This window comes from Chlorocebus sabaeus, chromosome 3 (assembly GCF_047675955.1).
Source record: "Chlorocebus sabaeus isolate Y175 chromosome 3, mChlSab1.0.hap1, whole genome shotgun sequence".
Taxonomy (NCBI): Eukaryota; Metazoa; Chordata; class Mammalia; order Primates; family Cercopithecidae; genus Chlorocebus; species Chlorocebus sabaeus.
The window spans coordinates 9,829,037-9,855,862 of NC_132906.1; the positions used below are offsets into that span (position 1 = coordinate 9,829,037).

A 26,826-nucleotide genomic window follows, 5' to 3' on the forward strand; every position below is an offset into this window, starting at 1 on the left:
GGTGAGCATCCCAGGGCGGAGAGCAGGTGCTGAGTGGACTGGGGTGGGGGAACAAGAGCACACCCTCTAAACATAGAAGCGAGGTGCAGTCCAAGGTCACACAAATGGTTGAATAAAGGAGACGAGCAACAATTCATCCTTCATTCATCTACTTAGCAAATATATTTTCCAGGCAGCACAGTGTTAGGTCCCGGAAATACAAAGATGAACAAGTATTAACTTTGTTCCCTGCTGGGCATCCTGAGGCCTTAAGGACATTGAGTGACATAAGGTTTGGAAGCTGTGGCAGTTCTATTTTTCTTAATGTCATGGTCTCCTATTGCTGACAGAGAATTGAGATATAAGCTACAGTTACTATTCTGAGTAAGAATCTGCCTGTATCAACAATTGAGAGAAGCTGGGAGGGGTCTACTCACCCACTGAAGCCTGAATCCCATCATTTGGGTTCAGAATTGGGTGATAAAGGGTTTTTTCATTTTTGAGAGTTCCATATGATACTGCAGCCTCCAGCTCTCACCCCAGGAGGGTTAAGTCCTTCTGTCCCCGGCTCTCAATGTTGGCTGCTCTTGGGAATCGCCAGGAGAGCCTTCAAGAATGCAGATGCAGGCTGGGCGGGGTGGTTCACGCCTGTCATCCCAGCAGTTTGGGAGGCTGAGGCAATAGGATCTCTTGAGATGAGGAGTTCAAGACCAGCCTGGGCAACATAGTAATACTCTGTTTCTATAAAAAATAAAGAAATTAGCTGGGCGTGGTGGTGCATGCCTGTAGTCCCAGCTACTTGGGAGGCTGAGGTGGAAGGATCCCTCGAGCCCAGGAGTTCAAGGCTGCAGTAGTGAGCTATGATTGCGCCATTGCACTTCAACCTGGGTGACAGAGCAAGATCCTGTCTCTAAACAAACAAACAAAACCAAAAACAAAACACAGATATCTGGACCCACTCCCAGAAAGTCTGTTTAACTGGCCAGTGGGATCCAGCCTGCTACATGTTTAGATTCTCACCTACAGCCAGGCCTGAGCGCCAGGGAACCACTACCTGAAACCTTCGCTGAGAGTCAGTTATAAGCAAAACTGGCGCCAGGGTTGGAGGCAAATATTAGCACTGAGAGGGGAAACAGAGACACCAAAGACCTTTACAGTTTTGTTCAGTGTGGGCCACGCTGGGGTGGGGGACATTCGTGAACCTGCAGCAGGGCTTGCTATCATCTAACTGACATGGGTGGCAGCGTGAGGGGATCCCTATCTGTTGGACGAAGATGATTTGGAGGGGGTGCGTAGTGGGCACACGTGGACTGCTTAGGAGTGAGCTGCCCTTGAGCGCAGGGCCCATCTGGGGTGAGATGAGGGAGGATTTACCCTAAGGGAGCCCAAGTACTGGGCTGGGTCCTGTCTTATTTACAATTTTGATATTTTATTCATCAGGGATATTTTGCATTAATTTTGATTTGCGTTAAAATATCATTTATGGTGATCACTGAGTTCTCTGGTGCTCCTTTCCATGTTTTTTGCCAGAGCTGGTGAGACTCAGCTTACCTGGTCCTGGCCCTACTATGGGGCAAGGGACATGGCATTTATTGCAGTGCTGTTGGCTGCAGCTTATGATGATGGGAACAGGCTTCTTTTGCAATGGGACAGACTTGGATCTGAACCTCAGCCTCAGTGGCGTGACCTTGGGCTGGTCACTCACCTCTCTGAGTCTCAGTTTCATTCACTGGTATCCTGGGGATAACAGAAATCCCTAGGCTAGGCGGTAGGGCTGGCAGGGTGAAATTCATGCATCGGAAGTACCTGCAGTGCCATGGCAGGACCTGCATAAAGTGGGCCACCAGAGTGGGTTTCATCAAGGCTCCTGGGTGGCGGTGCATGGCACTGAGTCTGAGTGGGGCATGCTTCTTACCCCCCCCACTCCCCACAGCCCCACCCCCACCCCCACCCTCCTGCGCCCCCACCTCCCTGGCTCGGCAGCAGATGGTTCTGCGCCTCCTCTTTTCAGGTGCGAGTGAGCCTTGGCAGCTCCAGCTTCTCCCTTTCATCCACCAGCCCCCTGCCTCCTCCTGCCCTGGCTGCCTCTCCAGGCTCCCCGACACCATTGTCCAGCCCCCGCGGTGTCCCTGTCCCCGCAGCGCACAGAGGCCCCTTTGTCTCTGGCCCACACCTGACTGCGGCTCAGCAAGGCGGTGACAGCACTGCTGGCGGGCAGCCAGGCACTTTCGGCAATAACAACATTAGTCATGCCTCTTCCAGAAAGGCCTCGTAAACCTGCAAGGGTCTGGGTGGCCCTGGGCGGCCCTGGGCGGGTGTTTTTCATTTCCTTTCCCTGTTGATTTTTAAATGCGGCTGCTTTTTGGTGCCAAATGGAGACCCTCTGGGCCAGCCTTGGGACTGCTCCCCGGTGCTCTGGCTGGAGGGGACCGTCACCACCTTCGCCCCTGCAGAGCTGAACACTGAGCCTTGTGAGTTCTGGGGTCGAGGGCTCCAGACACAAAGGCCAATCTGTGGGTTTCGCATGGGCCGTAGGAGAAAACCCTGTGGCAGCTCCTATTTTCCTTCCTTCCCAGAGCACCCTGTTGCCCATCACCTGACACTGGCAACCCCCGAGGTGCAGGCCACTCCTTACTAGCGGTTTTCTTTTTCCTTTTCTTTTCTTTTCTTTTTTTTTTGAGACGAAGTTTCGCTGTTGTTGCCCAGGCTGGAGTGCAGTGGCGCCATCTCTGCTCACTGCAACCTTTGCCTCCTGGGTTCAAGCAATTCTCCTGCCTCAGCTTCCTGAGCAGCTGGGATTACAGGCGTGAACCACCATGCCGGGCTAATTTTGTATCTTTAGTAGAGATGGAGTTTCACCATGTTGGTTGGTCTTGAACTCCTAATCTCAAGTGATCTACCTGCCTCGGCCTCCTAAAATGCTGGGATTTTGGGTTTTCTTAATCCTCCGTTGGAGACATCCAGAAGGAGGTGGGGATCATGACTGCTAAGGAGTGAAGCTACGTGCCCAGCGTGTCAGGACGAAGCAGCCCCGCACCCAGTGGCTTCCTTCTCCAGAAACGCTGGAGCACAACGTGGAGTGGGAGGGCTGGCTTTGGGGAGGCTCTGGCACTGGAGTGTCTGCCTTGCGGGGGCCTGGTGCTGAGGGGGTGTCCCTGTCAGTGGGGGCTCCTGGCATTGAGAAGCCCCAGGCACTGAGGAGCTCCTGGCACTGGGGAATCCCTGGCAGTTAGAAGCCAGGCTGTTGGTACAACTGAAACGCAGAGCTGACGGTGGTGATCTTCAGGGCTGGCTCCAAAGATCTGCGTGTTTTTCTCCCACCAGGCGTGTGACAGGATTGCATTTTCTTGTCTTCTTGAACGCAGGCATTTTTTGGGTGGAAATGACTGTGCTGCTTTTGAGTGAGCGTTTGAAAAGCCTGTGCTTTGCTTTGCAACATTCTTTCCCTTTGCCATGGTAACTGGCAATGTCCTAGATAGTGGCCTCCCCTCGTTCCCCCCACCCTCATCAACCTGGGGCCTGGAGTGAGGACGATGAGCCGCTGGCCCTGGTTGTCCCTCAGCATAAGCTGGCCCATCCTGCCTGCTGCACTGACCGGCCCTCCCAGCTCGGCTCAGGCCACGGGGACAGGCAGGAAAAATACCATTTCTTGACCCCTTATAAACCTGCAGAGTCTTCTTGGTGAGCTGGGAGACTCTGCAGCAGGTCAGAGGAGCACCCTAAGAGCGTGGCACCCATGACTCTCCATCTGCTCACGCCTTGCCCGTCTTTAAAAAGGTGGATGAAATATTATTTACACCATGAAGCCTTCTATAAATAGGGTGGACAGTCTTACCACATAAAAACCCAGGACACACAGCTGAATTTGAATTTCAGATAAACAATGCTACACAATGTATAATTTTTTAGTATGAGCAATGTTTGTGACATACTTATACTAAAAATTACGCATTGTTTATCTGAAATTCAAATCCAACTGGGTGTCTTGTATTTTATCAGGAAATCCTATCTATAAACCTTTCTTTCCTCGAAACCAATGTAACATTTTTAACTCTATTTATGACTTTCTGCCCAGGATTGTAATAATAATGTTCCCATTTTATCTGTCCCGTTGGACTCTGGGCTTCTTGAGGGTACACCCATACAACTCAGGTATCCGGCACAGCACCTAACCCAGGCCCCTCACTTAGTACAGGCATTAACTCAATGAAAAAGTTGGTTCTGATGTGGCAGAAAGCTTTTAGAGGTGCTCAAAGAGAGAGAGAGAGAGAGAAAAAGGAAAGCACAAAGTATCAGACATTTGTATTTTTCTCCATTTTCCTGCTTCCTTCCAAATAACATCAGAGTCTAGCATTTTGTATTTTGCGGTGACCATGGTCTTAGCAGTTGGAAGGAGACCCTAACTTCTTTTCTAGGTTGTTATCGCCCTTTCCCAGCAGACCCTATGCTGGAAACCGAGCTAGTGCTTCCAGGATCCCTGCGCCTCTCTGAGAAGCTGCTCTGCAAACTCTTGCATCCTGGTGGGTATGGGGGCACTGGGAGGCACCGTCCTGGAAAGGGAACATGCCACCGAGAGTCAAGGCACTGGGCCTTCCTGGGCTGCAGCACATAGGTGGACGAACTCCTGCGGCACCTCCACAGTATCAACTCTGCTACAGAACCCTGGAACAAAGCTGTAGGGGACCGCAATGGCCGCTCCTGTGTTGAGCGCCTTGGGTGTGGCACACGCCATGCTTTCGACCTCAGAAATCAGCATTGGGAGCATCGAGGTTCCTGCATGTTGGACATTGGCCAGTTCCTGCTATTGAGCCCTTAGAGAAATGTCAACATCCTGAGAGCAGATGTTCCTCACTCCTCATTGCCAAGAAACTACTTAATGCTTATCTCACTTTCCCTTAGTCTGGGCTCAGAGTAGGGAAGTTTCTATTCATCCTCTAATCGCAGAAGCCAGCACTGGGTTTCCCTCCCTGTGATGCGCTAGGTAGCCGTATTCTCCCTGAGGTCCTGGATTATTGAGGAAGGCAGAAACAGCCCCAATTTTCAGAATCTTAGGAAACTTTAGACGACTACTACTGCCAGTGGTAGACAACGTACCTCTAACTCAACTCAAACGAGGAAACTTTTACAAACATTTATGCAGCTGGTGAACTTCTCTACATTGCAGAGTTTTCCCCCAGATTCATCCCAGTTCAGCTTCTCTTCCATCTCCATAACCGCCTGCATCTCAGGATAAACAGAGAGAGCCATGATCACCAGAACTGGACTTAACGGGTGTGCGCTCAGTGTTTCTTTGTGGGGGTTTCTTATCTTCTAGTAGACACTTGAGTATGAAACCTGCATTTAGTCCCCAAAATGGGTTCAAATGGATCTATCGGCTCCCAGTGTTCTCGACACTTAGGTCCATGTGAATATGCCCTAGCAGCAACATCCATGCATCACGTACACACAAGGTAAGCACAGGAACACACAGACCTGCAAAGTGAGCGGAAGCCTCGCCTTTCCCTGGCAGGGAACAGGAATGATTCTGGAAGTTAAAAGTACGATGTGAGGCCGGGAAAGGCATCAAGGACAGCCATGACCCAGTTTAGCAATCCAGATCTCACCCTGACTCCCGTTCCGTTTCTTTTGAGTTCTTATTTTTCTTTCTGCATCTACAGATGCTCCTTTATCTCTGTCCACAGTCAACCCAAGCACGGGATAGACCCCCTCGGCTTCCTGCAACACCTTCCCTGCCCACTCCCCATTATCAGACATGTTAGGAATGTTTACTGGAAATTGAAGCCAAAAGGCAAATTCACCACATCCGGAGCTTTCCCTGCTTCTCTGTCTTCTTTCCCAGTTTCTCCCACCCACGAACCCTGTTCACCTGAAGCTGTGACCAGGACGAGCTTCTAGATCCTGCCCATGCTCTGCATCTTGACGTTGGTGATGGTTCCATGTGCATTTGCTTTACAATTATTTTTAAAGCTGAACATATATGACTTATTCTTCTGTATGTGCAATGTATCTTACATTTAAAAAAAGAGGGGAAGACTTTCTGTTCATTTCTCATGTGGTGTGGCTCAGCTATCTCTTGTTTATTTCCTTCTATGTCCTTGGAGGCTTATCTTCTATTTCAAAGCAGTTTATCTAGGTATTTTGCTAAACATGGGCAGTCCTCCCACTAAAAGGAATGTCTTGGCATAAGATAAGATAAAATTTCATAGTAGGATGGACACGACACAGTTTTGAGAACTGCTAGGGTCCAGCATGGCCAGAACGTAGGGTGTGAGGGGCAGGGCAGATGAAGATGGCAAGGTTAAGTGGGCCTGCTCTGGAGGACCCTGCAGGCCAGGCCAAGGCACGTGCATCTCATCTTAGAGACAGAAGGAGCCATGGATCTAAGCAGAAGCATGCACCATTAGATTGGATCAGAGGTTCCCAGAAGGTGAGTTTAGAGCCTGGGAAACGAGGTAGGAGGGAATGTAATGAGTTCAGTCAGAAGAGTGGGCATGAGCAGGGGCAGTGTGGTGGAGAGGAAGGGGGGACAGGAGGCGTGCATTGGGATAGACAGGACTCCCTGGCTGCGTAGATATGACATGGAAGGGAGAGGAGAGACTGAGATACTGTGGCATTTCTAGCTTGTGTGTGACTGTGAGTGACTGTCATGCTGTTCTCGGAGATGGAGTAGTGGGAGGGAAGCAGGCCCTGGTCAGTGTCCACACGCGATGCAGAGCACACGGAGCCCAAGGCAAATGACAGAATTCTAGGACCCTTGGCCAATAGTCTACCCCTGTTTAGTTAAAAACAGTGACTAGCCAATCCCAACCCTTGGTCTCATGGCCAGGGTGAGCAAACTCCTTAGTTGTGAGCATCACCATCTTAGGCAGGGACAAGAGTGGAAAGAAGGAAAGGAAGGGAAGAGAAAAGAAAGGGGATCAGGCGAGTCAAGGTAGAAGAAGAGGCCAGGAATGGCAAGTGAAATGGGAGAGGAAGCTAGTAGAGGAGGGATGTGAGAATGATGAGATAAGAGACCAATGGCTGTGGTTATTGTTTTAGTCCATTTTTGTGCCACTATAAAGAAATCCCTGAGGCTGGGAGCAGGGGCAGAGGGCAGGTGACACACTCGTTTGAACAACCAGAACTCCGGTGAACTCAGAGTGAGAACTCACTCATTACTACAAGGAGGGCACCAAGCCATTCAGGAGGGATCTTCTGTCATTGGTCCCATGACACAGACACCTCCCACCAGGCCCCACCTCCTGCATTGGGGATTACATTTCAATGCGAGATTGGGAGGGGACAAACCATATCAGTTGCCACAGGGAACAACCTTTTCTTCAGAGTGTACATTCATTCACTTATTCACTCACTCGCTCATTCATTCAAGAGGAGCTTAAGTGTCTGTCAGGTGCAGGCCCTGTGCACAGGCTTCGTGAAAACTCCCTCGTGAACAAATCAGACGTGGTTCCTACCCAGGTGGAATTTACAATCTGGTAGGTGAGGCAAATAATGAACAAATAAAAACAGAATAAATGTGTAATTACAAAGTGTGATAAGGATTGTGGAGGAAGAATGAAGAAGGCTGTGAGAGAATAACAAGGGGACTGGATTTAGGAACGTGCCTGTCGCTGTGTGTATCTGCAGTTGTATGTGTGGTTGTGTGTGTGTGTGATTCTGTAAGGCAGGGTCAGGGAAGGATGAAAAGGCATTCTTTATGGAAGGATGAAAATCTCCAGGATGAAAAGGCAGGCTGTGCTCGTTGGAATAAGTGTAACAACCAACCCCCAAGTCTCAGTGGCTTACCATGATACAATTTTACTTTTCACTCACAATAGTCGGTGGAGAATCTGGGCAGCTCTTCAGGGCAGCTGCCTTCCAGATGTGGCCCTGTGTTCCAGGAGGCTTTGATCTTCCAGCATCTCCATGTTAACTTGTCTTCCAACAGCATCACAGCAGGGAACGGAGCGTGGAGAAATGCACTCTGATGCCGAAATTCCTCTGTTGCTGACACATGTCCCATCCACCGACATCTCACTGGCCACAGCATACCCCATGCCATGCCTAATTTCAAGGGGACATGAGCTTAAAAGGCGAGACAGCCAGAAATCTTGGGGAGTGTTAGTAATGCCTACCATATGGGCCAAGCCTGGGGAGAAGGGCGTTCCAGGCAGTAAAGGAGTCCAGGAAATGGGGGATGGGGGCGCGGGTGGCTGAAGTAGAGTGAGCAAAGGTAACGCAGTCAGAGTAGAATTTTTTTTTTTTTTTTTTTTTTACACAGAGTCTCGCTGTGTCTCACCCAGGCTGGAGGGCCGTGGTACGATCTCGGCTTACTGCAGCCAGGTTTAAGCGATTCTCCTGTCTCAGCCTCCCGAGTAGCTGGGACTACAGGCCTGTGTTACCACACCCAGCTAATTTTGTATTTTTAGCAGAGATGGAGTTTCACCATGTTGGCCAGGCTGGTCACAAACTCCTGACCTCAGGTGATTCGCCCGTCTCAGCCTCCCTGAGCCACCGCACCCAGCCAGAGTTTGATTGAAGAGGTGATCATGCATCAGATCCTACACAGGAAGGATTATGAATTCTAATCTAACTACAGCCTAAGGTTTTAGCACGAGGGAGTCAGGGTGCATGATTTCTAGTTTAAAGAGGTGGTTTGAGTTGTTGTATGGAGAAATGGAGGAGGAGACTATGGAAGTCGTTGAGGCTAGAAGTGATACTGGCTTGAGCCTAGAGCAGTAGTGATGGAGAGAAAATATAATTGAGACATATATTGGTGGTAGAGTTGATAGGGTTGAGTGATTGATTGGAATGGAGAAATAAGAAGGGTCAAGAATGACAGATAATTTTCTGGATCAAGCAACTTAATGGATGGTGATGCTGTGTTTGGAGGCAGGGAGACAAGGGGAGGAATAGAGAGAGAGACTGTGTGTGCGTATGTGGTATGTGTATGTCGTGTGTATGTATGTGGTGTGTATGTGGTGTGTGTATATGCTGTGTATGTATGTGGTGTGTGTGTCTGTGGTGTGTGTGCGTATGTGGTGTGTATGTGTGAAAGTGGTGTGTGTGTGGTGTGTGTGTGTGTCTGTGGTGTGTATGTGGTGTGTATGTGGTGTGTGTGTATGTGGTGTGTATGTGTATGTGGTGTGTATGTGTATGTGGTGTGTATGTGGTGTATGTGTGTATGTGGTATGTATGTGGTGTGTGTGTGTATGTGGTGTGTGTGTGTGTGTATGTGGTGTGTGTGTGTATGTGGTGTGTGTGTGGTGTGTATGTGTGTGTGTGTATGTGGTGTGTATGTGGTATGTGTGTATGTGTGTGTGTATGTGGTGTGTATGTGGTGTGTGTGTGTATGTGGTGTGTGTATGTGGTGTGTGTGTGGTGTGTGTGTGTGGTGTGTATGTGTGTGTATATGGTGTGTATGTGGTGTGTGTGTATGTGTGTATGTGGTGTGTATGTAGCGTGTGTATGGTGTGTATGTGGTGTGTGTGTATGTGGTGTGTGTGTGTGTGTGTATATGGTGTGTATGTGGTTGTGTGTATATGGTGTGTATGTGGTGTGTGTGTGTATATGGTGTGTATGTGGTGTGTGTGTGTATATGGTGTGTATGTGGTTGTGTGTATATGGTGTGTATGTGGTGTGTGTGTGTATATGGTGTGTATGTGGTGTGTGTGTATGTGGTGTGTGTGTGTGTGTATGTGGTGTGTATGTGGTGTGTATGTGTATGTGGTGTGTGTGTGTATGTGGTATGTATGTGTGTGTGTTTATGTGGTGTGTATGTGTGTGTTGAGGGGGAGAGCTCTAGGGTTCGGTGTTGTACAGCGCAGTGAGAGACCCTGTGAAGCACCCGGGTGGGGAGAGCTCTAGGGTTCGGTGTTGTACAGTGCAGTGAGAGACCCTGTGAAGCACCCCGGTGGGAATATCAGAGGGCAGCTGAGTGATGCCTGACTCTCAGGGGTATTAACGTTAGATGAACAAATGCTCCACTGTTGCACTTACAGAGAAGGAGACTCTCATGCGACACCCTGGGCTGTCTCCCCACTCACCCGCAGTCCTTTCTCCAAGTACAAATGGCACTGCTTATTTTAAAATATAGCGTATTAACAGGAAATTGGAGCCACAATAAAGCCAACAGATCAGAAGATGATTGCCAGTGGAAAGATAGTTGTGGCTGCACGCGGTGGCTTATGCCTATAATTCCAGCACGTTGGGAGGCCAAGGCGGGACAGGAGTTGAGACCAGCCTGGGCAATACAGGGAGACACTGTTTGTACAAAAAATTTAAAATAAAAAAAAAAGCCAGGCACAATAGTGCGCACCTGTAGTTCCAGCTACTCAGCAGGCTGAGGCGGGAGGATCACTGTTACCCAGGAGTTCAGGAATGCAGTGAGCTATGGTTGTGGCACTGCATTCCAGCCTAGGCAACAGAGCAAGATCCTGTCTCTAAACAAATTAAAAAAAAAAAAAAAACCCCGAGAAGAAAAGATAGTTTGTTACTCACAGTTCCTAAGAGAAGAAGGCACACCCTGCATGGGGTGCCACTGGGTTGGGGAACAGCAGCAGAGGGAGAGGGAGGCAGGGTGGACAGGGCTGGGATTGACTAATTTGAACACTTTCAGTGGGCTCTGGGGTGTAGGGACTGTCCCTAGTTGTCTGCTCCCTGGCCCTGGGGTTATTAGGGGAGGTGGACAGTGAATAGAGGAAGTGGTTTGGGTATGAACTCTGGATTGGTTCGTTTACATTTTAAAAGCATCCTCCTGGGTGAGTTGTTTAATATCTTCAGGAGTTGGCTGAACTGAATTTGATCAGCAAGACTCTAGAGGTCAAAGCATAAGAAAATAAGGGACATAATGTGCTGACACACTGTGTAACAGAGGCCCACACTGCGCCTAAGCCCCCAACAATGTTGAGAGGTTTAATGCCTTTGTTTGTTTGCTTGTTTTGGAAACGAGGTCTGGCTCTGTTGCCCAGGCTGGAGTGCAGTGGTGTGATCATAGCTCACTGCAACCTCAAACTTCTGGGCTCCAGTGATTCCCCTGCCTCAGCCTCCTGAGTAGCTGGGAATACAGGTATGCACCACTAAACCCAGCAAATTTTAATTTTTGTAAAGGTGGGGTCTCATTTTGTTGCCTCAGCTAGTCTCAAACTCCTCAAGTGACCCTCCTGCCTCAGCCTCCCAAACTGCCGGGATTATTGGCATGAGCTACTATGCCCGGCCTTAATGACATTTTTAAAAGCATTTGTAAATGATGTTGTTGAGAGTTATTCTAACACACTTACCACGTAACACATTTGTTAGTCATCTGCTCTTAGAGATACGTATAACAATAGGATGTATCTATCCTTCTTTCCCACCTCCTGACACCACTATCAAACAAATACCTTTCTTGGCCTCAGTGACTCTAAATGAACTCAGTTTAGATCAAACATGAGAGAAGGAAGAAAAGATGAAGGTGTATATTTAATTCTAATTTCCCCTTCTGAGAAACACTGTATTTTCGTTAGAGGCATGGGTTGCCTGGGAGATATGTTTATCAGGCCGGATTTTCAGTTGTCTGCAAAGTAACATGGACATTACCAAAAAGAGTTCTCATGCAGTTGAATGATTAGGGAAAGGACCACCTGGATGGATGAAGATGTTGGTCTCAGCTGTGCACTCTTGCTGTCAGGTTGCAGGGCTTACCTATCTCCCAACACTGGGCAGTTTCCTAGCTAGTCCCACAGATACCTAAGTCGGTCAGGTGCTCACAGAATGACTACTAAGTAGCCGCTCACTCCGCAGGAGGAGGAGGAGGAAGAGCTCCTCTGCTGCTTGCCGCAATGTTTGCTGCTCACTCAGAAAGTGCTGGGCCCTTGACCCTGGATTCCTCTGCTGCAGTGCATCCCACTGAGTGTGTAGCCCTCATCTGGGCCTGTTGTGCCATGGGACTCGGGGCAGGACGCCGGCTGCAAAGATGCTAGCGCTCTCTGAAGTAAGTGAGAGTGCTGTGAATAATATATTTTGTCTGTGATCCAGGAGTGTCATGTCTTCTGTCAGAATCCATGAAACTTGTTAGCTCACAGCTGGGGTAAAACCTTAAAGCTTCCATAGGTCTTGACATAAGAATCCAGCTATTGCATTCAAATGTAAGTAGTATATATTACAAAGCAGCTGTCAGTCCGTGGAACAGGGAGACCACGTGCTTGGGCAAGAGAGACACCTGGCAATGAACACCAATGGCCGTTTTAAAAGGAGGCAGGTGCTTCTACTTCATTTGGATCTTAGGCAGTAGGGCATTCACATAAGATGATTGCTGGTTTGAAGGAAAGAACGAAAAAAAAAACACAACCTTTTAGTGTTTAGTATGATTATAATGTTTAGTATGATTATAGTGTTTAGTATGATTATAAATTGATGATTTGTTTGAAGAATGAAAACTCCTAGAAGGGGTCACTGGAAAGGAAAACCTTAAAATCATGATGATCTGTAGGGTGATTTTCCTGAGAGAAAAGCATACTTTGCACTAATGGCTATCTTCCTAGTGAATTCATTTGGAAGCCAAAGTGGATAATTCCCAGCAGCCAGCCTTCACCCCAGGGGATCTGTCCCCCAGTCATCCAGACAGCAATGCCAATGGGTGGACAGTGGCGCAGCCCAGAGCCCAGTCCTTCCCTCACCCTTCCTGCTTGAAGTCCCGTCCCTCCATCAGCAGGGAGTGTTGTCAACTCGTTAACCACAGAGCAGGACATGGACAACTCCTCGTTTCTTTATGTCTCTTTTAAGCACAGCTCCATTGCACCCATGTTCAATTTTAGCCTCGGTGTCTGCCCTTAGCCACAAGTTCCCGGCATCTCTGTGGGAATTCATGATTGTGAGAGGAAGACAAGCACCCGTGTGAAGGGATGATTCACCCTCTCCCTTGAGAGTTTCAGTCTCAAAGCTGCCAGCAAATGGGGCTTGATGGAGACAAGTAGGAGACTGAGTATTTGGGCAGATGTCGTCATTTTAAATCTTTGTTGGGAGAAAAAAAAAAACCCCCAAACAAAATCAAAACAAAAGCCCTGTCAAACGGCAATATAGCCCTTCTTTATGTAATTGCTAGGGGGTCAGAGTTGCAAAATGCATAGAGAAGAATAATTCCTGTTCTACAAGGACTTTTAGGACAGGAAGAAAAAACACACACAACGAGAAAGGCCTTGTTAAGGCTGGAAATGCTCACGTTTCACTAGTAGGTGTCTGCCCTCGATGCCGTCTGCCCCTTGGGTTCTGTGGTCCCTCTCCTCACCTTCCCGCTGGCTGCCTCCCCATCCTTTGTCTCCTCCTTGCTCTTTTGCTCAGGGTTGCCTTCTCTGCTTCTTAGTCGCTTTTCCCATTTCTGTGGCTTCATTTCTGTCATTTTGTCCTTTCTCTTTTGATAGACCATGATCTGGTTTGAGTTCTTTGTGCACACATGTATGTGTGTGAGATATAAAAAAAATTAATATAATGCAGTGGGCAAAAAACCTTAGGGCAGCTTGGAAACAGACCACAGCCTCAGCCTACTACTTTGGATTCAGTATCTTGCTTCATCCTGCAAAAAGCCTATGGAGCATTAATAGACCCATTTTACAGATGAGGAACTGAGGCTCACAGAAGTTGAGTAGGTTACCGGGGGTCACACAGGTGGTATACTGTGGAGCCATGGCCAGCTCTACTACTCACACTCTTCATTTCAGAGTGTGTCTAGCTAAGGGGGCTGGAAGGGAAGTAAGCCTTGAGCAGTGGGGTAGCTTGGACTCTGGAAGCAGCACACTTGCGTTCATAACTTGGCTTCATGGACTAGCTCTGTGAGTTAGCCTTTCTGGGATTAATACTAGTGGTTCTCAGAGGGTCATTGTAAGGGTTAAATGAGGTGGTGGAGGAAAAGGTACTGTATCTGGTGCATAGTAAATGCTTCATTAATGTAACCAGGTCTGAAACCTAGGAGTCATCCTGGAATCTTCCATTTTTCTCACATCCCACATCCAATCCATCAGCAAGTCCTGTCAGTTCTACCTTCCGTATATCTAAACCCAGTCGCTTCTCACCACCACCTGTTAACCTCAGTCCTTGTCTCTTACCAGGTGATTGAAACTTCCAACTGGCTCTGGGTTTCCACTCTTACCCCCATCAGCCAGGACGATCCTGTTAAAACGTAAGTCAGATTATACTCTTCCAATGTTTGGAACCCTCTGAAGATATCCGATGTTATTGCACAAAGTTAATAGCTGAGGCCCAACAGTGGGATGCTCAAGCCCGACAGCAGCACTTTATAAACGGTAATGTGCACGTGAGCTACTGAGGATGTTGTGAAAATGCAACTCTGACTCAGTGGGTCTGGGATAGAACCCAAGATTCTGCATTTCTATCAAGCACTCCGCTGCTGCTGCTGCTGGTCCGAGACCCTGGTATTGAATAGCCAGATGCTACATTATCTGCACTCCACCTCCACCTTATCTCCTCTGTTATCCCCTTGCTAAACCTGCCCACCTTCATTAGCCTCCTTGTTGTGCCTCAATGCAACAAGTAAGTTCTACCTGAGGGCCTTTGCACCTCCTGTTTCTCTCTGTCTGGGAAATTCTATCTCCAGACACATGATTAGCTCACTCCCTCACTTCCTTTAGGTATTGACTCCAGTGTCACCCTCTCAGGAAAGGGTTGTCTGACATCTGTTCTTAAAATTGCATAACCCATCCCCGGTAACACTATTGGTTTTCATTCTCTTTTCTTTTGTTCACAGACTACAACTTTCTAACATCATACATATCATACTTATTTTGGTTTTTGTTGATCTTGCCCAGCTAGAAAGTAAGCCTTTTTTCAAAAGGTGAATTTATTTGTATTTATTTGTTTTTACTTTTTTAAATGTTAGATTCAGGGGGCACCTGTGCAGGTTTGTTACATGAGTGTATTGCATGATGCTGAGGTTTGGGCTTCTAATGATCCTGTCACCCAAGTAGTGAACATAGTACCCGACAGGCAGCTTTTCAACCCTTGACCCACTCTTTCCCCCCTTTTGGGATCCCCCACGTTTATTGTTCCCATCTTTGTGTCCCTGTGTACTCAATGTTTAACTCTCACTTATGAGTGAAAACATGTGGTATTTGGTTTCCTGTTTCTACACTAATTTGCTTAGGATAATGGTCTCCAGCTGCATCCATGTTGCTGCAAAGGACATGATTTCATCATTTTTTATGACCGTGTAGTATTCCATGGTGTATATGTACCACATTTTCTTTATCCAGTCCACCAGTGCTGGGCACCTGAGTTGATCCCATGTTTTTGCTATTGTGAACAGTAGTGCGATGAACATATGAGTGCAAATGTCTTTTCGGTTAGAAGGATTTATTTTTTGGGGGAAAGTATATACTTAGTCATGAGATTGCTGGGTTGAATGATAATTCTATTTTTAATTCTTTGAGGAATCTCCAAACCACTTTCCACAGGGGCTGAAATAAGTTGCATTCCCACCAATAGTGTTTAAGTTATTCCCTTAACAGCCTCAAAAAATAAAACAGTTAATTTTTGACTTTTTAATAATAGCCATTCTGACTGCTGCGAGGTGGTATCTCATTGTGGTTTTGTGTCTAATCATCCTCTGATGATTTGTGATGTTGAGCGGTTTTTCATATGTTTGTTGGTCGCATGTATGTCTTCTTTTGAGAATTGTCTTTTCAGGTACTTTGCCCACTTTATAACCAAATTAGCTTATTGATTTGTTTAAGTTTCTTATAGTTTCTGGATACTACTCCTTTGTTGGATGCATAGTTTAGAAATATTTTCTCCCATTCTGCAGTTTATCTGTTTACTCTGTTGATAGTTTTTTTTGCTGTGCAGAGGCTCTCAGAAGCAAGCTGGTTGAGGTCACACAGCCTTGTCTCTTTGTTCAGTGCTATATATCCTCAGCTACAAGAAGAGTGCCTGGTATATCAAAGACATCCAATAAATACATGTCAATAAAATTATTATTATTTTATTCCTGCTATCCAGATAGCACTGAAACAAGCTCCCTAAAAACAAAACAAAAATGAAAAATAAAAAACAAAACAACAACAAAAAACCCTGTCTTGTTCCATTCAGACTATAACAAAATATCTTGGGTTGGGTAACTTACAAACAGCAGAATTTGTTGTCCACAGTTCTGGAGGCCGGGAAGTCCAAGATCAAGGTACCAGAAGATTCATGTATAACGAGGAGGGTTCCTCATAGTCGGTGCCTCCTATGTGTACTCACGGGGTGGGAGAAAAGGGGCAAATAGGTTCTCTCAAGCTATGAATAAAGGCATTCATCCCATGCATGAGGATGGAGCCCTCATGATCTAATCACCTCCAAAAGACCTCACCTGTTAATACTTAATACTTAATACTCACCTCTTAATACTTGGGGATTAAGTTTCAACATGAATTTGGGGGGAAAACATTCAGATGTTTTTCAGATCATAGCAGGCCCTCCCTCTCCCCTCCCAAAAAAAAAAAAAAAAAAAAACAATTGGCAGGTCCTCTGCCACACTACAGGTATTCAGTGATTTCTCTGTAAATTGAGTTTCTGTACTTTAATTTAAAAGCAAAAGCTTGCTTCTCTCTAATATATTTCTATGGTGTGTGCTGGGTCAGTTGCTGAGAGTTGAGGCAGAATGTAAAATCCTGAGCAGAGACTGTGTGGGAAGACAAATTACAAAGTGCAGCTGGATGGCCAGGCTCAGCTGCCTCAGTCTTGCATACAGAGCATGTTTTAACGTTGTCTCCAGTTTCATTACTTTGTGCTACTCTTGGGTCTATTCTCCAGACCAAGTCTGAGTTCCTGATTGCTCAGTGGGACTGTGTGGGTTGGGGGGAGCCTTACACCCGACTGGTTGCTCCAGATCTTGGTCCTGAGTTAGGACCACCTTAGACCCATCCGGTTTCTCCAGATCTTAGTACTCAGTTAGGACCAGACTCTTGTCAGGCAGCCCTTTGGCTTCCCGAGAGAGAACATTCTTGGTCTCCCACTCACAAGGCATACCCCCAACTTAATACCTTTCCTGGATTCTTTCTATCCCCTTGGTGGTGACTTGTTTTCAAGCATTCCTAACTGCATGTTCTAAAATTCTCTAATTAATGATGACAAGGCTTCCCTGGCTGCAATCAGATCATGTTCATTTTTTATTTCGCTTCCTTAGTGAATCAGCTTCCTTGTGTCTTTCTCCATGTCCCATCTGAAACAGATATATACATATTGAGGTAGTATTTTGGGATCAACTTTTCTGTAGAATATGCACAGGGTTTTCCCTGTTTTTACTTTTGTTGTGAGTCATCTCCCACAGCATTTTAGCCATAATGTCCAATGAAAAGGGCTGTCTTTTTCTATGTATTTATTTATCTGTGGCAAGAGCACCTGCCACGAGATCTATCCTCTCAACGATTTTAAGTGCACAATACAGTATTGTTAACTGTAGACACAGTGCTGTGTACAGCAGATTTCTAGAACTTATTCATCTCGCAGAGCTGACACTTTATACCCATTGAAAGTCAACTCTCCATTCCCACTCCCCCCAGCCCTTGAGAACTACTCTTTTACTTTCTGTTGCCATGAGTTTGACTATTTTAGATATCTCATATAAACGGAATCATGCAAAGGACTTGAATAGACATTTCTCCAAAGAAGACACACAAATGGCCAAAAGTCATATGAAAAAATAATCAACACCACTAAACATCAGAGAAATGCAAATCCAAGCTACAACGAGAAAGGCTAATTCCTTGCCTCTGTAAAATGACACATTGTTTTTCTAATAAGTTTCCATTTTCTTTAAGTTTGCTTGAGTTGGGTTCTACCGCTTACAATAATGATAACACTAATAATTTAATTAAACTAAGTGCTTAATATGTGCCAAGTATTTCATATTTAGATAACTTTCAATCCCAGAGGAATCCACTTTACAGATAAAGAAATAGAAGCACGAAAAGAGAGGTTAAGTAACTTGCCCAAGTCACTTGGCCAGTAAGCAGCAGAGGCAGGATTTGAATTTGCAATCTGATGCCAAGGCCTACATCCTTAACCACAGTGATGTTGACCCTCTCCCAAAAGAAGCATGGTGTCCCTCCTATGAGCAGCCTCTCCGCATCTCTCCTTTAGGACAGATTCTCACAGGTGTAACTTGTGTCTGATCTTAACCACACAGAAACAACATAGAATAAGGGCAGGCATCATTTGTTCCCCAAGAATGTCTTTGGGTTCTAGATGAAAACATAGAGAAGGAGAGAAACTCCATGAACAAACTTGTGGCACCATGATTACGCCTGTTGTTTCAGATGCATTTCTTTTAAAATGGTAGGACACTGGCCTGCCTCAAAGTCCTATTAAAGGCAAATCCAGAAGTAAAATAGCTTCGGTTATACCTGTGGTTTGACCTACCTCAGCTTCTCTGGTCCCTACCCCTCTCCTCCATCAGCCAGAAGTTTCTGTAGCATAGAAAATATCAGGGAAAAAAGAATTTCACTAGACAGGAAGAGAAAGGCATCAGCTGTCATTTAAGGGAATTGAGAAATTAGGTCCCATGAGAATGCTAGTAAAAGTCTTGGTTAAAAATAAAAACATTTATCTTGGTTCTAATAGATAGAGGGGTGGGCCTGAACTCACCGAAGTCTCTGAATAAAGATGAGCATTTTCATGGCAGGAGACACAGAATTCTTTACTGACACTTATCTGTGGCAGCAAAGTTTGTGATGAAGAGATACACTCCAGCCAGCCCAGAGAGAGGGCGTTTGGAGACACAAATGGTCAGGGGCTGGCTTAGAGGGGACTGGGCATCGAGACTAGAGATGTAAGCTAGGTAGGATGGGAGTGTATTATCAATCTCGCTCAAGGTCAGTGAGCAATTAGATGTACTTTAGCTGATCATAGCAGATGCTCAGTTTTTTTTCACATTTTCAGAGATAGAGTCTTGCTATGTTGCCCAGGCTGGCCTCAAACTCCTGGCTTCAAACCATCTTTTCACCTCAATCTCCCGAGGAGCTGGGATTACAGGCACCACCTCATCTGGCTCTCAAATAGTTTTGAATACATTAAAAATAAAAATCGCTTCAATGTATTGAGCACTCTCTATGCCAAGGACTGAGCTGAGTGTTTTGCTCATCGAAATGCCTCTCCCAAAAGGCAGATGCACCGGCCATCCTTCTGCAACGGTCAGTTGGATGTGTCCACTTGACGAGGCTGTTACTACCCAGTTGTGGAGTCAAATATTAATCTAGGTGTTGCTGTGAACATGTGGTTTATAGATGTGGTTAACATCTACCATCAGTTGATTTTAAGTAAAGGGGATTAAAAGGGTGGGCTTCAGCCATCAGTTGAAAGGCCTTATGAGCAAAACCCAACGTTCCCATAGGAGAAGAAATGCCCCCTCAAGGCTGCACTATCAGCTCCTGCCTGAATTTCCAGCGTGCAGGCCTGCCCTACAGACTGCAGACTTGCTAGGCCCCATAATCTTTTTTCTCTTTTTTTTTTTTGAGATGGAGTTTTGCTCTTGTTGCCCAGGCTCACTGCAACCTCCGCCTCCCAGGTTCAAGCGATATTCCTGCCTCAGTCTCCCAAGTAGCTGGGATTACAGGTGTGTGCCACCACACCCGGCTGATTTTGTATTTTTGATAGAGACGGGGTTTCACCATGGTGGTCAGGCTGTTCTTGAACTCCTGATCTCAGGTGATCCGCCTGCCTTGGCCTCCCAAAGTGCTGGGATTACAGGCGTGAGCCACTGCGCCCGGCCTTAGGCCCCATAATCTTGTGAGCCAATTCCTTAAAACCAATTTCTTAATATACGTAAAAGACACACACACACACACACACACACTCCCCCTATTGGCTGTTTTTCTGGAGAAACCTGACTGATATACCTTCTAACAATCCTATGATTATCCTCATGTTTTAATTGAGGAATTTGAGCCTCAGAGATATTAGGAAACTTGTTCACAGTCACACAGCTAGTAAAAGGTAGGGCTATGCCAGTTTCTAAGATCTAGACTTTTTAATGCCACAAAACATGGACTCACCAGGATAGCTGAAATCCAAGAAGCCCAGCCAGGGAGTTCTGGAGAAATGAGTGCTCGAATGCAAGTCACCTCTGCAGTCATCTGCAGAAAAGTTCTCAGGAGTCTGGGGTGAAGTACAAGTAAAATTCTTGAAGTACAATTCTCAGAGAACCAGCTTCTTCACAACCTTGACATCACTAACAACCCATTGCTGGCCTGCTGCTATGCTGGCACCCTCGACTTTTCTCACCCAAGCTAATGGTATGTGCATTCTGGCTGCCTGGGCCGCCTGCCTCTCTGTGAGTACCTGGGCCACCGTGCTGCATGGCTGCTGGATGCTTCAGTGTAACAGTTGCCTGGTCTGCCTCCTGCATTTCAGTCTATAAGACAGACTGTGTGTAATCTTGCTCGCCAGCAAATTCCAAGCATGCAGCTCAGAGCTAGCCACATAGTCTATTCATCAGCCTGTGCAGAAGGAAGTCATGAATGGTTGCTGTGACATTTCCACTTTGCAGGTTGATTTGAACTTTGTCTCCATCCTACATTTTTTCAAAGGTGCTTAAAAGAGGCCAATAGCCCCATGACCTGAAGTCATTGCAAATCTAGAGCTCGGATCTCTGCTGCAGGATTAGCTGCCAATGAATGAATGGACAGCCTGCTGCCTGTTATCAGCGAAGTGCCCAGTGCCTTCCTGCGCTGGCCAGGAAGACACAGCTTGAGAACATCACCGTCATTCCTGGGTGGTCCCCTCACAGGAAGTCCACGCTCACGCCATGCCCCTTGGAGCATGCTGTCAGAATCAATAAGCTAGAGATGAATTTGCAAAGACCTGTCATTTCACGTGTAACAGGAGCAACCCTTTAGAAAATGAGCATTCCTTTAGACTCAGTAAACATCCGCAGGACAGGCAGAAACTGGCATTTAGGATCAAGTGAGCTGGGCTAGAAAGGGGTGGGGAGAGCTGGATGTTTATCACGTGAATGTCAGGCTGTCACCCTGAAACAGCTGGGGAATTCTCACTGAGCTGAGTGGTCTGGCGTAACATGTAAAATCATGATAGAAACAAAAAGAATCCTGGTTTGGGATTAGACGATTGAGACAAGCCCTGAAACCTTCCAGGCCTTCATTTCATTATCAGGGTAATCGGTCATCAGGAACATGCCTGAATTTTTAAGATAGGATTGCCTCGAACTTCTGCTTCTACAGCTTCAAGGTCTAAAGTCCTTGCTGCATTTGTGCAAAGCCCTGGAAGCTTCACTCTCGGCTCCCTCCTTCTCTCCCTTCTTGTGGGTGCTGCCTCCCTTTCACTGGGCACCGAACTAGATCCAAAACTCAGCACCTTTGCTTGTTTCCTCTCATGGAATCCATCCACTCTTGCGAAGATCTGCAAACCACAAGATGAGTATCCCAGGATGGCAAAGGGCTTCATCGTGTCTGGGTGGTGAGTATATGGGGCCAACGGCTGGCCTCCAGGCACTGCTGTGGTGTCTTTGAGTCCCACAGCCTCACACTGATGCCACCCCCACCTCCGCCAATCTCCAGCACCACACCTGAGACCCTTGAACTCCTGATGTGCCTGAAACCGGGGAAGTTCCTCACCACTCTCTTGTCTTACACCCTGCATGGGGCACCAGGATCCCCTCTTTGTGTGCTCACGTCTCTCAGAGGGTTTGGCTAAATAATCAGTCCGCTGAGATGCTGGCCTGAGGACAAACCTGGTGTCCACTGCCAGGCCATGTGGAGGAGCTCGCCTGCCTCTGACCACAGAGCCACGCACGACCCGTCTGGCTTCCTCTTCTCCTGCAGGATTTTTCTCTCAAGATGTTCCTCAGTGGCTTGGTGAATGCAGCTATGGTTATGGTCCTGTTCTCCAGACAAGTGGATGAATCGGGAGTGGATGTAGCTAAAGGTTGAGCAGGGATCTCCACTGTGAAGGAACAAGTGAGTTCTGTGCGCTTAGGCATCAGGAAGCCAGATTCATGTGCGCTCCAGAACACACCAGCCGGTGACCTCAGGCAAGTCACTCACTTTGCTGAGCCTCAGTTTCCACTTAAAAGGGACATAAGGGCATGTTTTCTATTTATTTCACAGTTTGTATGAAGCAGAAATGAGTGCACATGTGTGAAAGAACATCATTCAATTTGCACACAGTCTCCATAGAAGGTGTTACAAAGACACAAAACATACAAAAGGAGCCTATCTCTAAGTTTTCGGATTTGAGATTCTCCCCCGATGTCTGCCTGGAACAAAGCTATGTTGGGGATGAGCTCTAATTTTGCCCCTTTTATTGAGGGAGAGACAGAATAAAATTCCAAACTTGCTCACATAAGCAGGAAGCTGAAAGCATTCCTTCACATAGTCAGAGCTCAGTCAGATTCTCATCTAAAAAGCATTTAAGCAGCATGACTGAGGTTTAGGTGGTTTTCTAAGGTTGAGAGGACATGCACCTGATGTGGAGTTTCTGCAGCTTTTTGTCACGATGGCAATGTTCTTCCTTGCTGCGCCAAGGCTGTGTGTCCGGGGAACAGTGTCATGCAGGTAGCCTCACAGTTTACCACTTCAGCCGACCCATGTAATGTAGCCAGTTGTAATGTAGCCAACTGAGCTTCTCCCTGAGTTGGGGTATCACCCTGGCGTCCATGGGTCCATTGTTGTTCCTGACTCCCCCATACACGCTGATTCCTTCTCAGATTTCTCAGCTAGGTCAGCCTCCTGAGCCCTTGCATTTCCCTCAGACTGTCTGTGAGCACAGGGGTTCTACCTAGTCTACATTTCTTTATCTTTGGTGTGTTCTGTTCCCTCAATTCTTAGGATAGGAAATCAAGATCTGGTTTATCAGTGTTAAGTACAAGATGTTCTTTAGGCATCCAAGCTAAGTAGGCAGTTAAATATAGTATTACTGATTTACTGCTGTGTAACGAATTATTCCTAAACTCAGTGGCTTAAAACAACAAATAATATCTTACAGTTTCTGTGGCGGAAGGCATCTGAGTGTGGCTTAGCTGGGTCTTACCTTTAGGTGCATTCCCCAGACTGAGCCAGCACTGATGGCTCCACTTATCTGCTTAGGAGGAAGCTGTAACCTGTTTGGCTCAGGGTATCCCACAGACTGAACTTGAGGAGCTGTGATCTTATCTGAAGGTTCTTCTGGGACGGATCTGTTTCTGAACTCATGCATGTGGCTACTGGCAGGATTGGGTTCCTCCCAGGCTGTTGCACTGAGGGCCTCAGGCCCTCACTAGCTGTTGGCTGGAGGCTGCCCCCGGTTCCTTGGCACATGAGCCTCTCCCCAGAGTGGTTCACAGCACAGTAGCCGACCTTCATCAGAGTGAGCAAGCAGGAGAGCAAGAGAGGGCCAGCAAGGCAGAGGCCTAATCTCAGAAGCAATCTAGCCCACCCTCAGGAAGCGGTGTGAACACCAGGCAGTGGGGAAGATGGGAGCCATCTCAGGGGCCACCTAGCACAGCACACAAGCCTGACATTCTGGGGAGGTGGCTGGGCTCCAAACAGACATTGGCAAGTTGTCAGGTCACCTGGAGATGCAATAACGGGAGTGAATGTCCAAAGAAAAGAGGTCCTTGGCCTGAGCCCTGGATCGTCCAGCCTTTAGGAATAGGAATCCTGGAAGGAACAAACAATGGAGTGAGAACGGGAGGGCCAGGGCGGTCTGACAGCTGGTATAGGCTGAGGCTAATTAGAAATGACCACTCAGAAATGGAGATGGAAGTGAAGGGATTGGGAAATGGGACCACAGTTCTTAAAGAGGTTGCCTACTGAGAAGAGGAGCCCTTTCCCAATCTTCAGAGATCAGCACACCTCTCTTCTTCTCTCCTCCACCCTAGCACATTAAACACTGAACCTATCAGGTGGCCATCCTGTCCTCCTGGGTCTCCTCTTAACTTAAGGCTGGCGGGGGAGTCCTGAACTCCTGGGAAATGGGGAAGAACCTTGAGGGAGGTCAGTCAGTACAAACCAGGAAGCATCTGCAGGAGAGAGAAAGGTTAGCGGCTCTGGCAAATCATTTCCCCAGGACTTTGATCCGTGTGTTAGGCCCCAGCAGGCAGAACTGGCTGGCTGAGTCAGCACCAGCACACTGCAGCAGACAGCCTGACTTTTCTCTGAGTTCCCCTAGAGCTGAATTGCAGGCCAGGCAGTCAATTGAGAAAAGGTGCAATTAAGCAAATAGAAACAAAGAAGAGAAATAACAGCTGGCAAGCTCCTAAATTAGCAGCAGTGTGTGTGGTCTGTTTTCTGTCGTCCAAGACATTCCCTGGGCTTAGTATACTAGGTGTTCACTCATTCATTCATTCAGTAAATTCATTCACTGAGCATCTGTGTGTCTCAAGTCCAGCGCAGGTGCTGAAAGAGCATGGTAGGCAGAAGCCAACGATGGCCTTGTCCTCAAGGAACTTACAGTCTAGAAAGGGAGACAGCTGTGAATCCATGGTCACATGGATACATAAAAATTAGATTAGTGGGCTGGGCGCAGTGGCTCACAACTGTAATCCCACTGTAATCTGGGAGGACGAGGCGGGCAGATCACCTGAGGTTGGGAGTTCGAGACCAGCCTGACCAACATAGAGAAATCCTGTACTAAAAATACAAAATTAGCTGAGCATGGTAGCACATGCCTGTAATCCCAGCTACTCGGGAGGCTGAGGCAGGAGAATCGCTTGAACCCAGGAGGCAGAGGTTACGGTGAGCCGAGATGGTGCCATTGCACTCCAGCCTGGGCAACAAGAGCAAAACTCCATCTCAAAAAAAAAAAAATAATAATAGACTAGTGGTAACTAACAAAGACTGTTTCCTTGACCAAGCTGATCAGATTCCTCTCAGCACTCTTCTCAACTAGGCCCAAGCTCTGAGCTTGGCTCTTGTTCTGTACTTGTGGTGTTTATGTCACCTAGTCTTTGCAAAAATCAGTTTAGTAAGAGTAAGTCAGTTTAGCAAGAATGCCCTTATCCTTGATATCTGATGACTCTCCCTGTTTGATCAAATTCCTCATTCCTCACCCTCAATTTTTATCACCCTGCCTGCCTTCAGCAAGAATCCTAAGTCAGTTTAGCAAGAATCCCCTCCCTGTGATGTCTTCTCTTAGTAATTTTCTATCCATCCACCCCTCACTCTGTTTCTTGGCTATAAATCCCCACTTGTTCTTATTGTATTAGGAGTTGAGCTCCATCTCTCCCTCCCGCTGCAAGAATCTTGACACCTATTGGAATTGTCCTGAATAAAGTCTTTTTTTTACCGTTTTCACAATGTCAGAATAATTTTTAATGTAACTGTCAAGAAGGCGAAATACCTGACACTGTGGAAGCAAAAGTGAATAGGGGATGTGACCTCGTCAGGGAGGCCAAGGAAGGCTGGCTTAAGGAAATGACACTTGAGTTGAAATCTAACATCTTAAGGCAGGATGTAAGTTAGAAATTATCCCAAACTTAGAAATAAAGCAAAAGGATGACCACAGGACTTTCAGTGTCGTATTGAAACATTGTCTAAGAGGCCTAGGCACGGATCACCCAGTTCTCTAGGGGAGTACACCTGGTTTGATGTACTAGTAACTATTGATTAGGGCCCAAACTGTGTGGAGTTAGAGGTTAACTTGTAGGAGATTGTTAAGTTGCAAATGATTTTTTTTTTTAATTTTGTCTGGTTGGAGATGCAAACATTTCTGTCCAGTGGAAAAGGTCGTAGTTATATTGCCCTGTAGGGTATTCACTTGCTTTGTATTTAACTTTGCAAAGCTATTTCAATATTCCTTTCCTGAGAAAGCACGTAAGTGTCTGTTCCACAAATACTCTTTGTGCAGTTTTACCTCCCTGTCGGTTCCCTCATTCGTGAGTGAAATCAGTCTTTATCAGGTGTTCAGTGTATATTTGTATGAGAGCCATGCTTCTGGTTATATAAAACTCATACTTGGACAGAGGTGGGCAGAAGACATTAAATAAGTATGGTGAGCACCTATTTACTCCTGACCGAACACCTGGACTTATTTTTTTTTCAATTTTCAGTTTTTATGGGTACAGAGTAGGTGTATCTATAGAGTACCTGAGGTATTTTGATACAGACATGCAATGCATTATAATCATCTCAGGGTAAATGCGGCACCCATCACCTCAAGCATTTATCCTTTGTGTTACAAACAATCCACTTATACTCTTCTTGTTACTTTTAAATGTACAATTAAATTATTATTGACTATAGTCATCTTGTGCTATAAAATACTTGGTTTTATTCTTTTTTTTTTTTTTTTTGAGATGCAGTCTCAGTCTGTCACCCAGGTTGGAGTGCAGTGGCATGATCTTGGCCCACTACAATCTCGGCCTCCTAGGCTCAAGCAATCCTCCTGCCTCAAGGTCACAAGTAGCTGGGACCACAGGCACATGCCACCATGCCCAGCTAATTTTTTTTTTTTTTTTTTTTTTTGTATTTTTGGTAGAGACGGAGTTTTGCCATGTTGCCCAAGCTGGTCTTGAACTCCTGAGCTCAAGAGATACACCTGCTTCGGCCTCCCAATGTGCTGGGATTACAGGCGTGAGCCGCTACATCCCACCTTTTTCATTCTTTCTAACTACTTTTTGTGCCCATTAACCATCTCACTCGCCACCCCCAACCCCACTCCCCTTCCCAACCTCTTGTAACCATCCTTTTACTCTCTATCTCCATGAGTTCAATTCAAGAGCTAGACCTTGGGCTCTGAGAAAACTTGGAAAAACCTAAATGTGGTCATTGTGTTCATGGATCTACCGGACTCATGAGTTTAAAAAAAGCAGGAGTTAATAAATTATCTACTCAGCAAAGTGTCTCATTGCTACAGACACACTGGTTCCCACTCAGCAACAGTTGGGGGCTGTTGGTGTCCATCTCT

General features: G+C 46.6%; 1 protein-coding gene across 1 annotated transcript in view; it reads left to right on the plus strand.

Annotated features, from left to right (window-relative positions):
• The first annotated feature begins 6,225 nt into the window (after positions 1-6,225).
• MEDAG (mesenteric estrogen dependent adipogenesis) overlaps positions 6,226-26,826 on the plus strand; it is an 83,728-nt gene continuing 63,127 nt past the window's right edge. The window contains exons 1-2 of the mRNA XM_073013185.1: positions 6,226-6,406; positions 14,040-14,110. Coding sequence (XP_072869286.1) covers positions 6,263-6,406; positions 14,040-14,110 — 215 coding nt within the window. The 5' untranslated portion in view covers positions 6,226-6,262. The remainder of the gene's footprint in view (positions 6,407-14,039; positions 14,111-26,826) is intronic.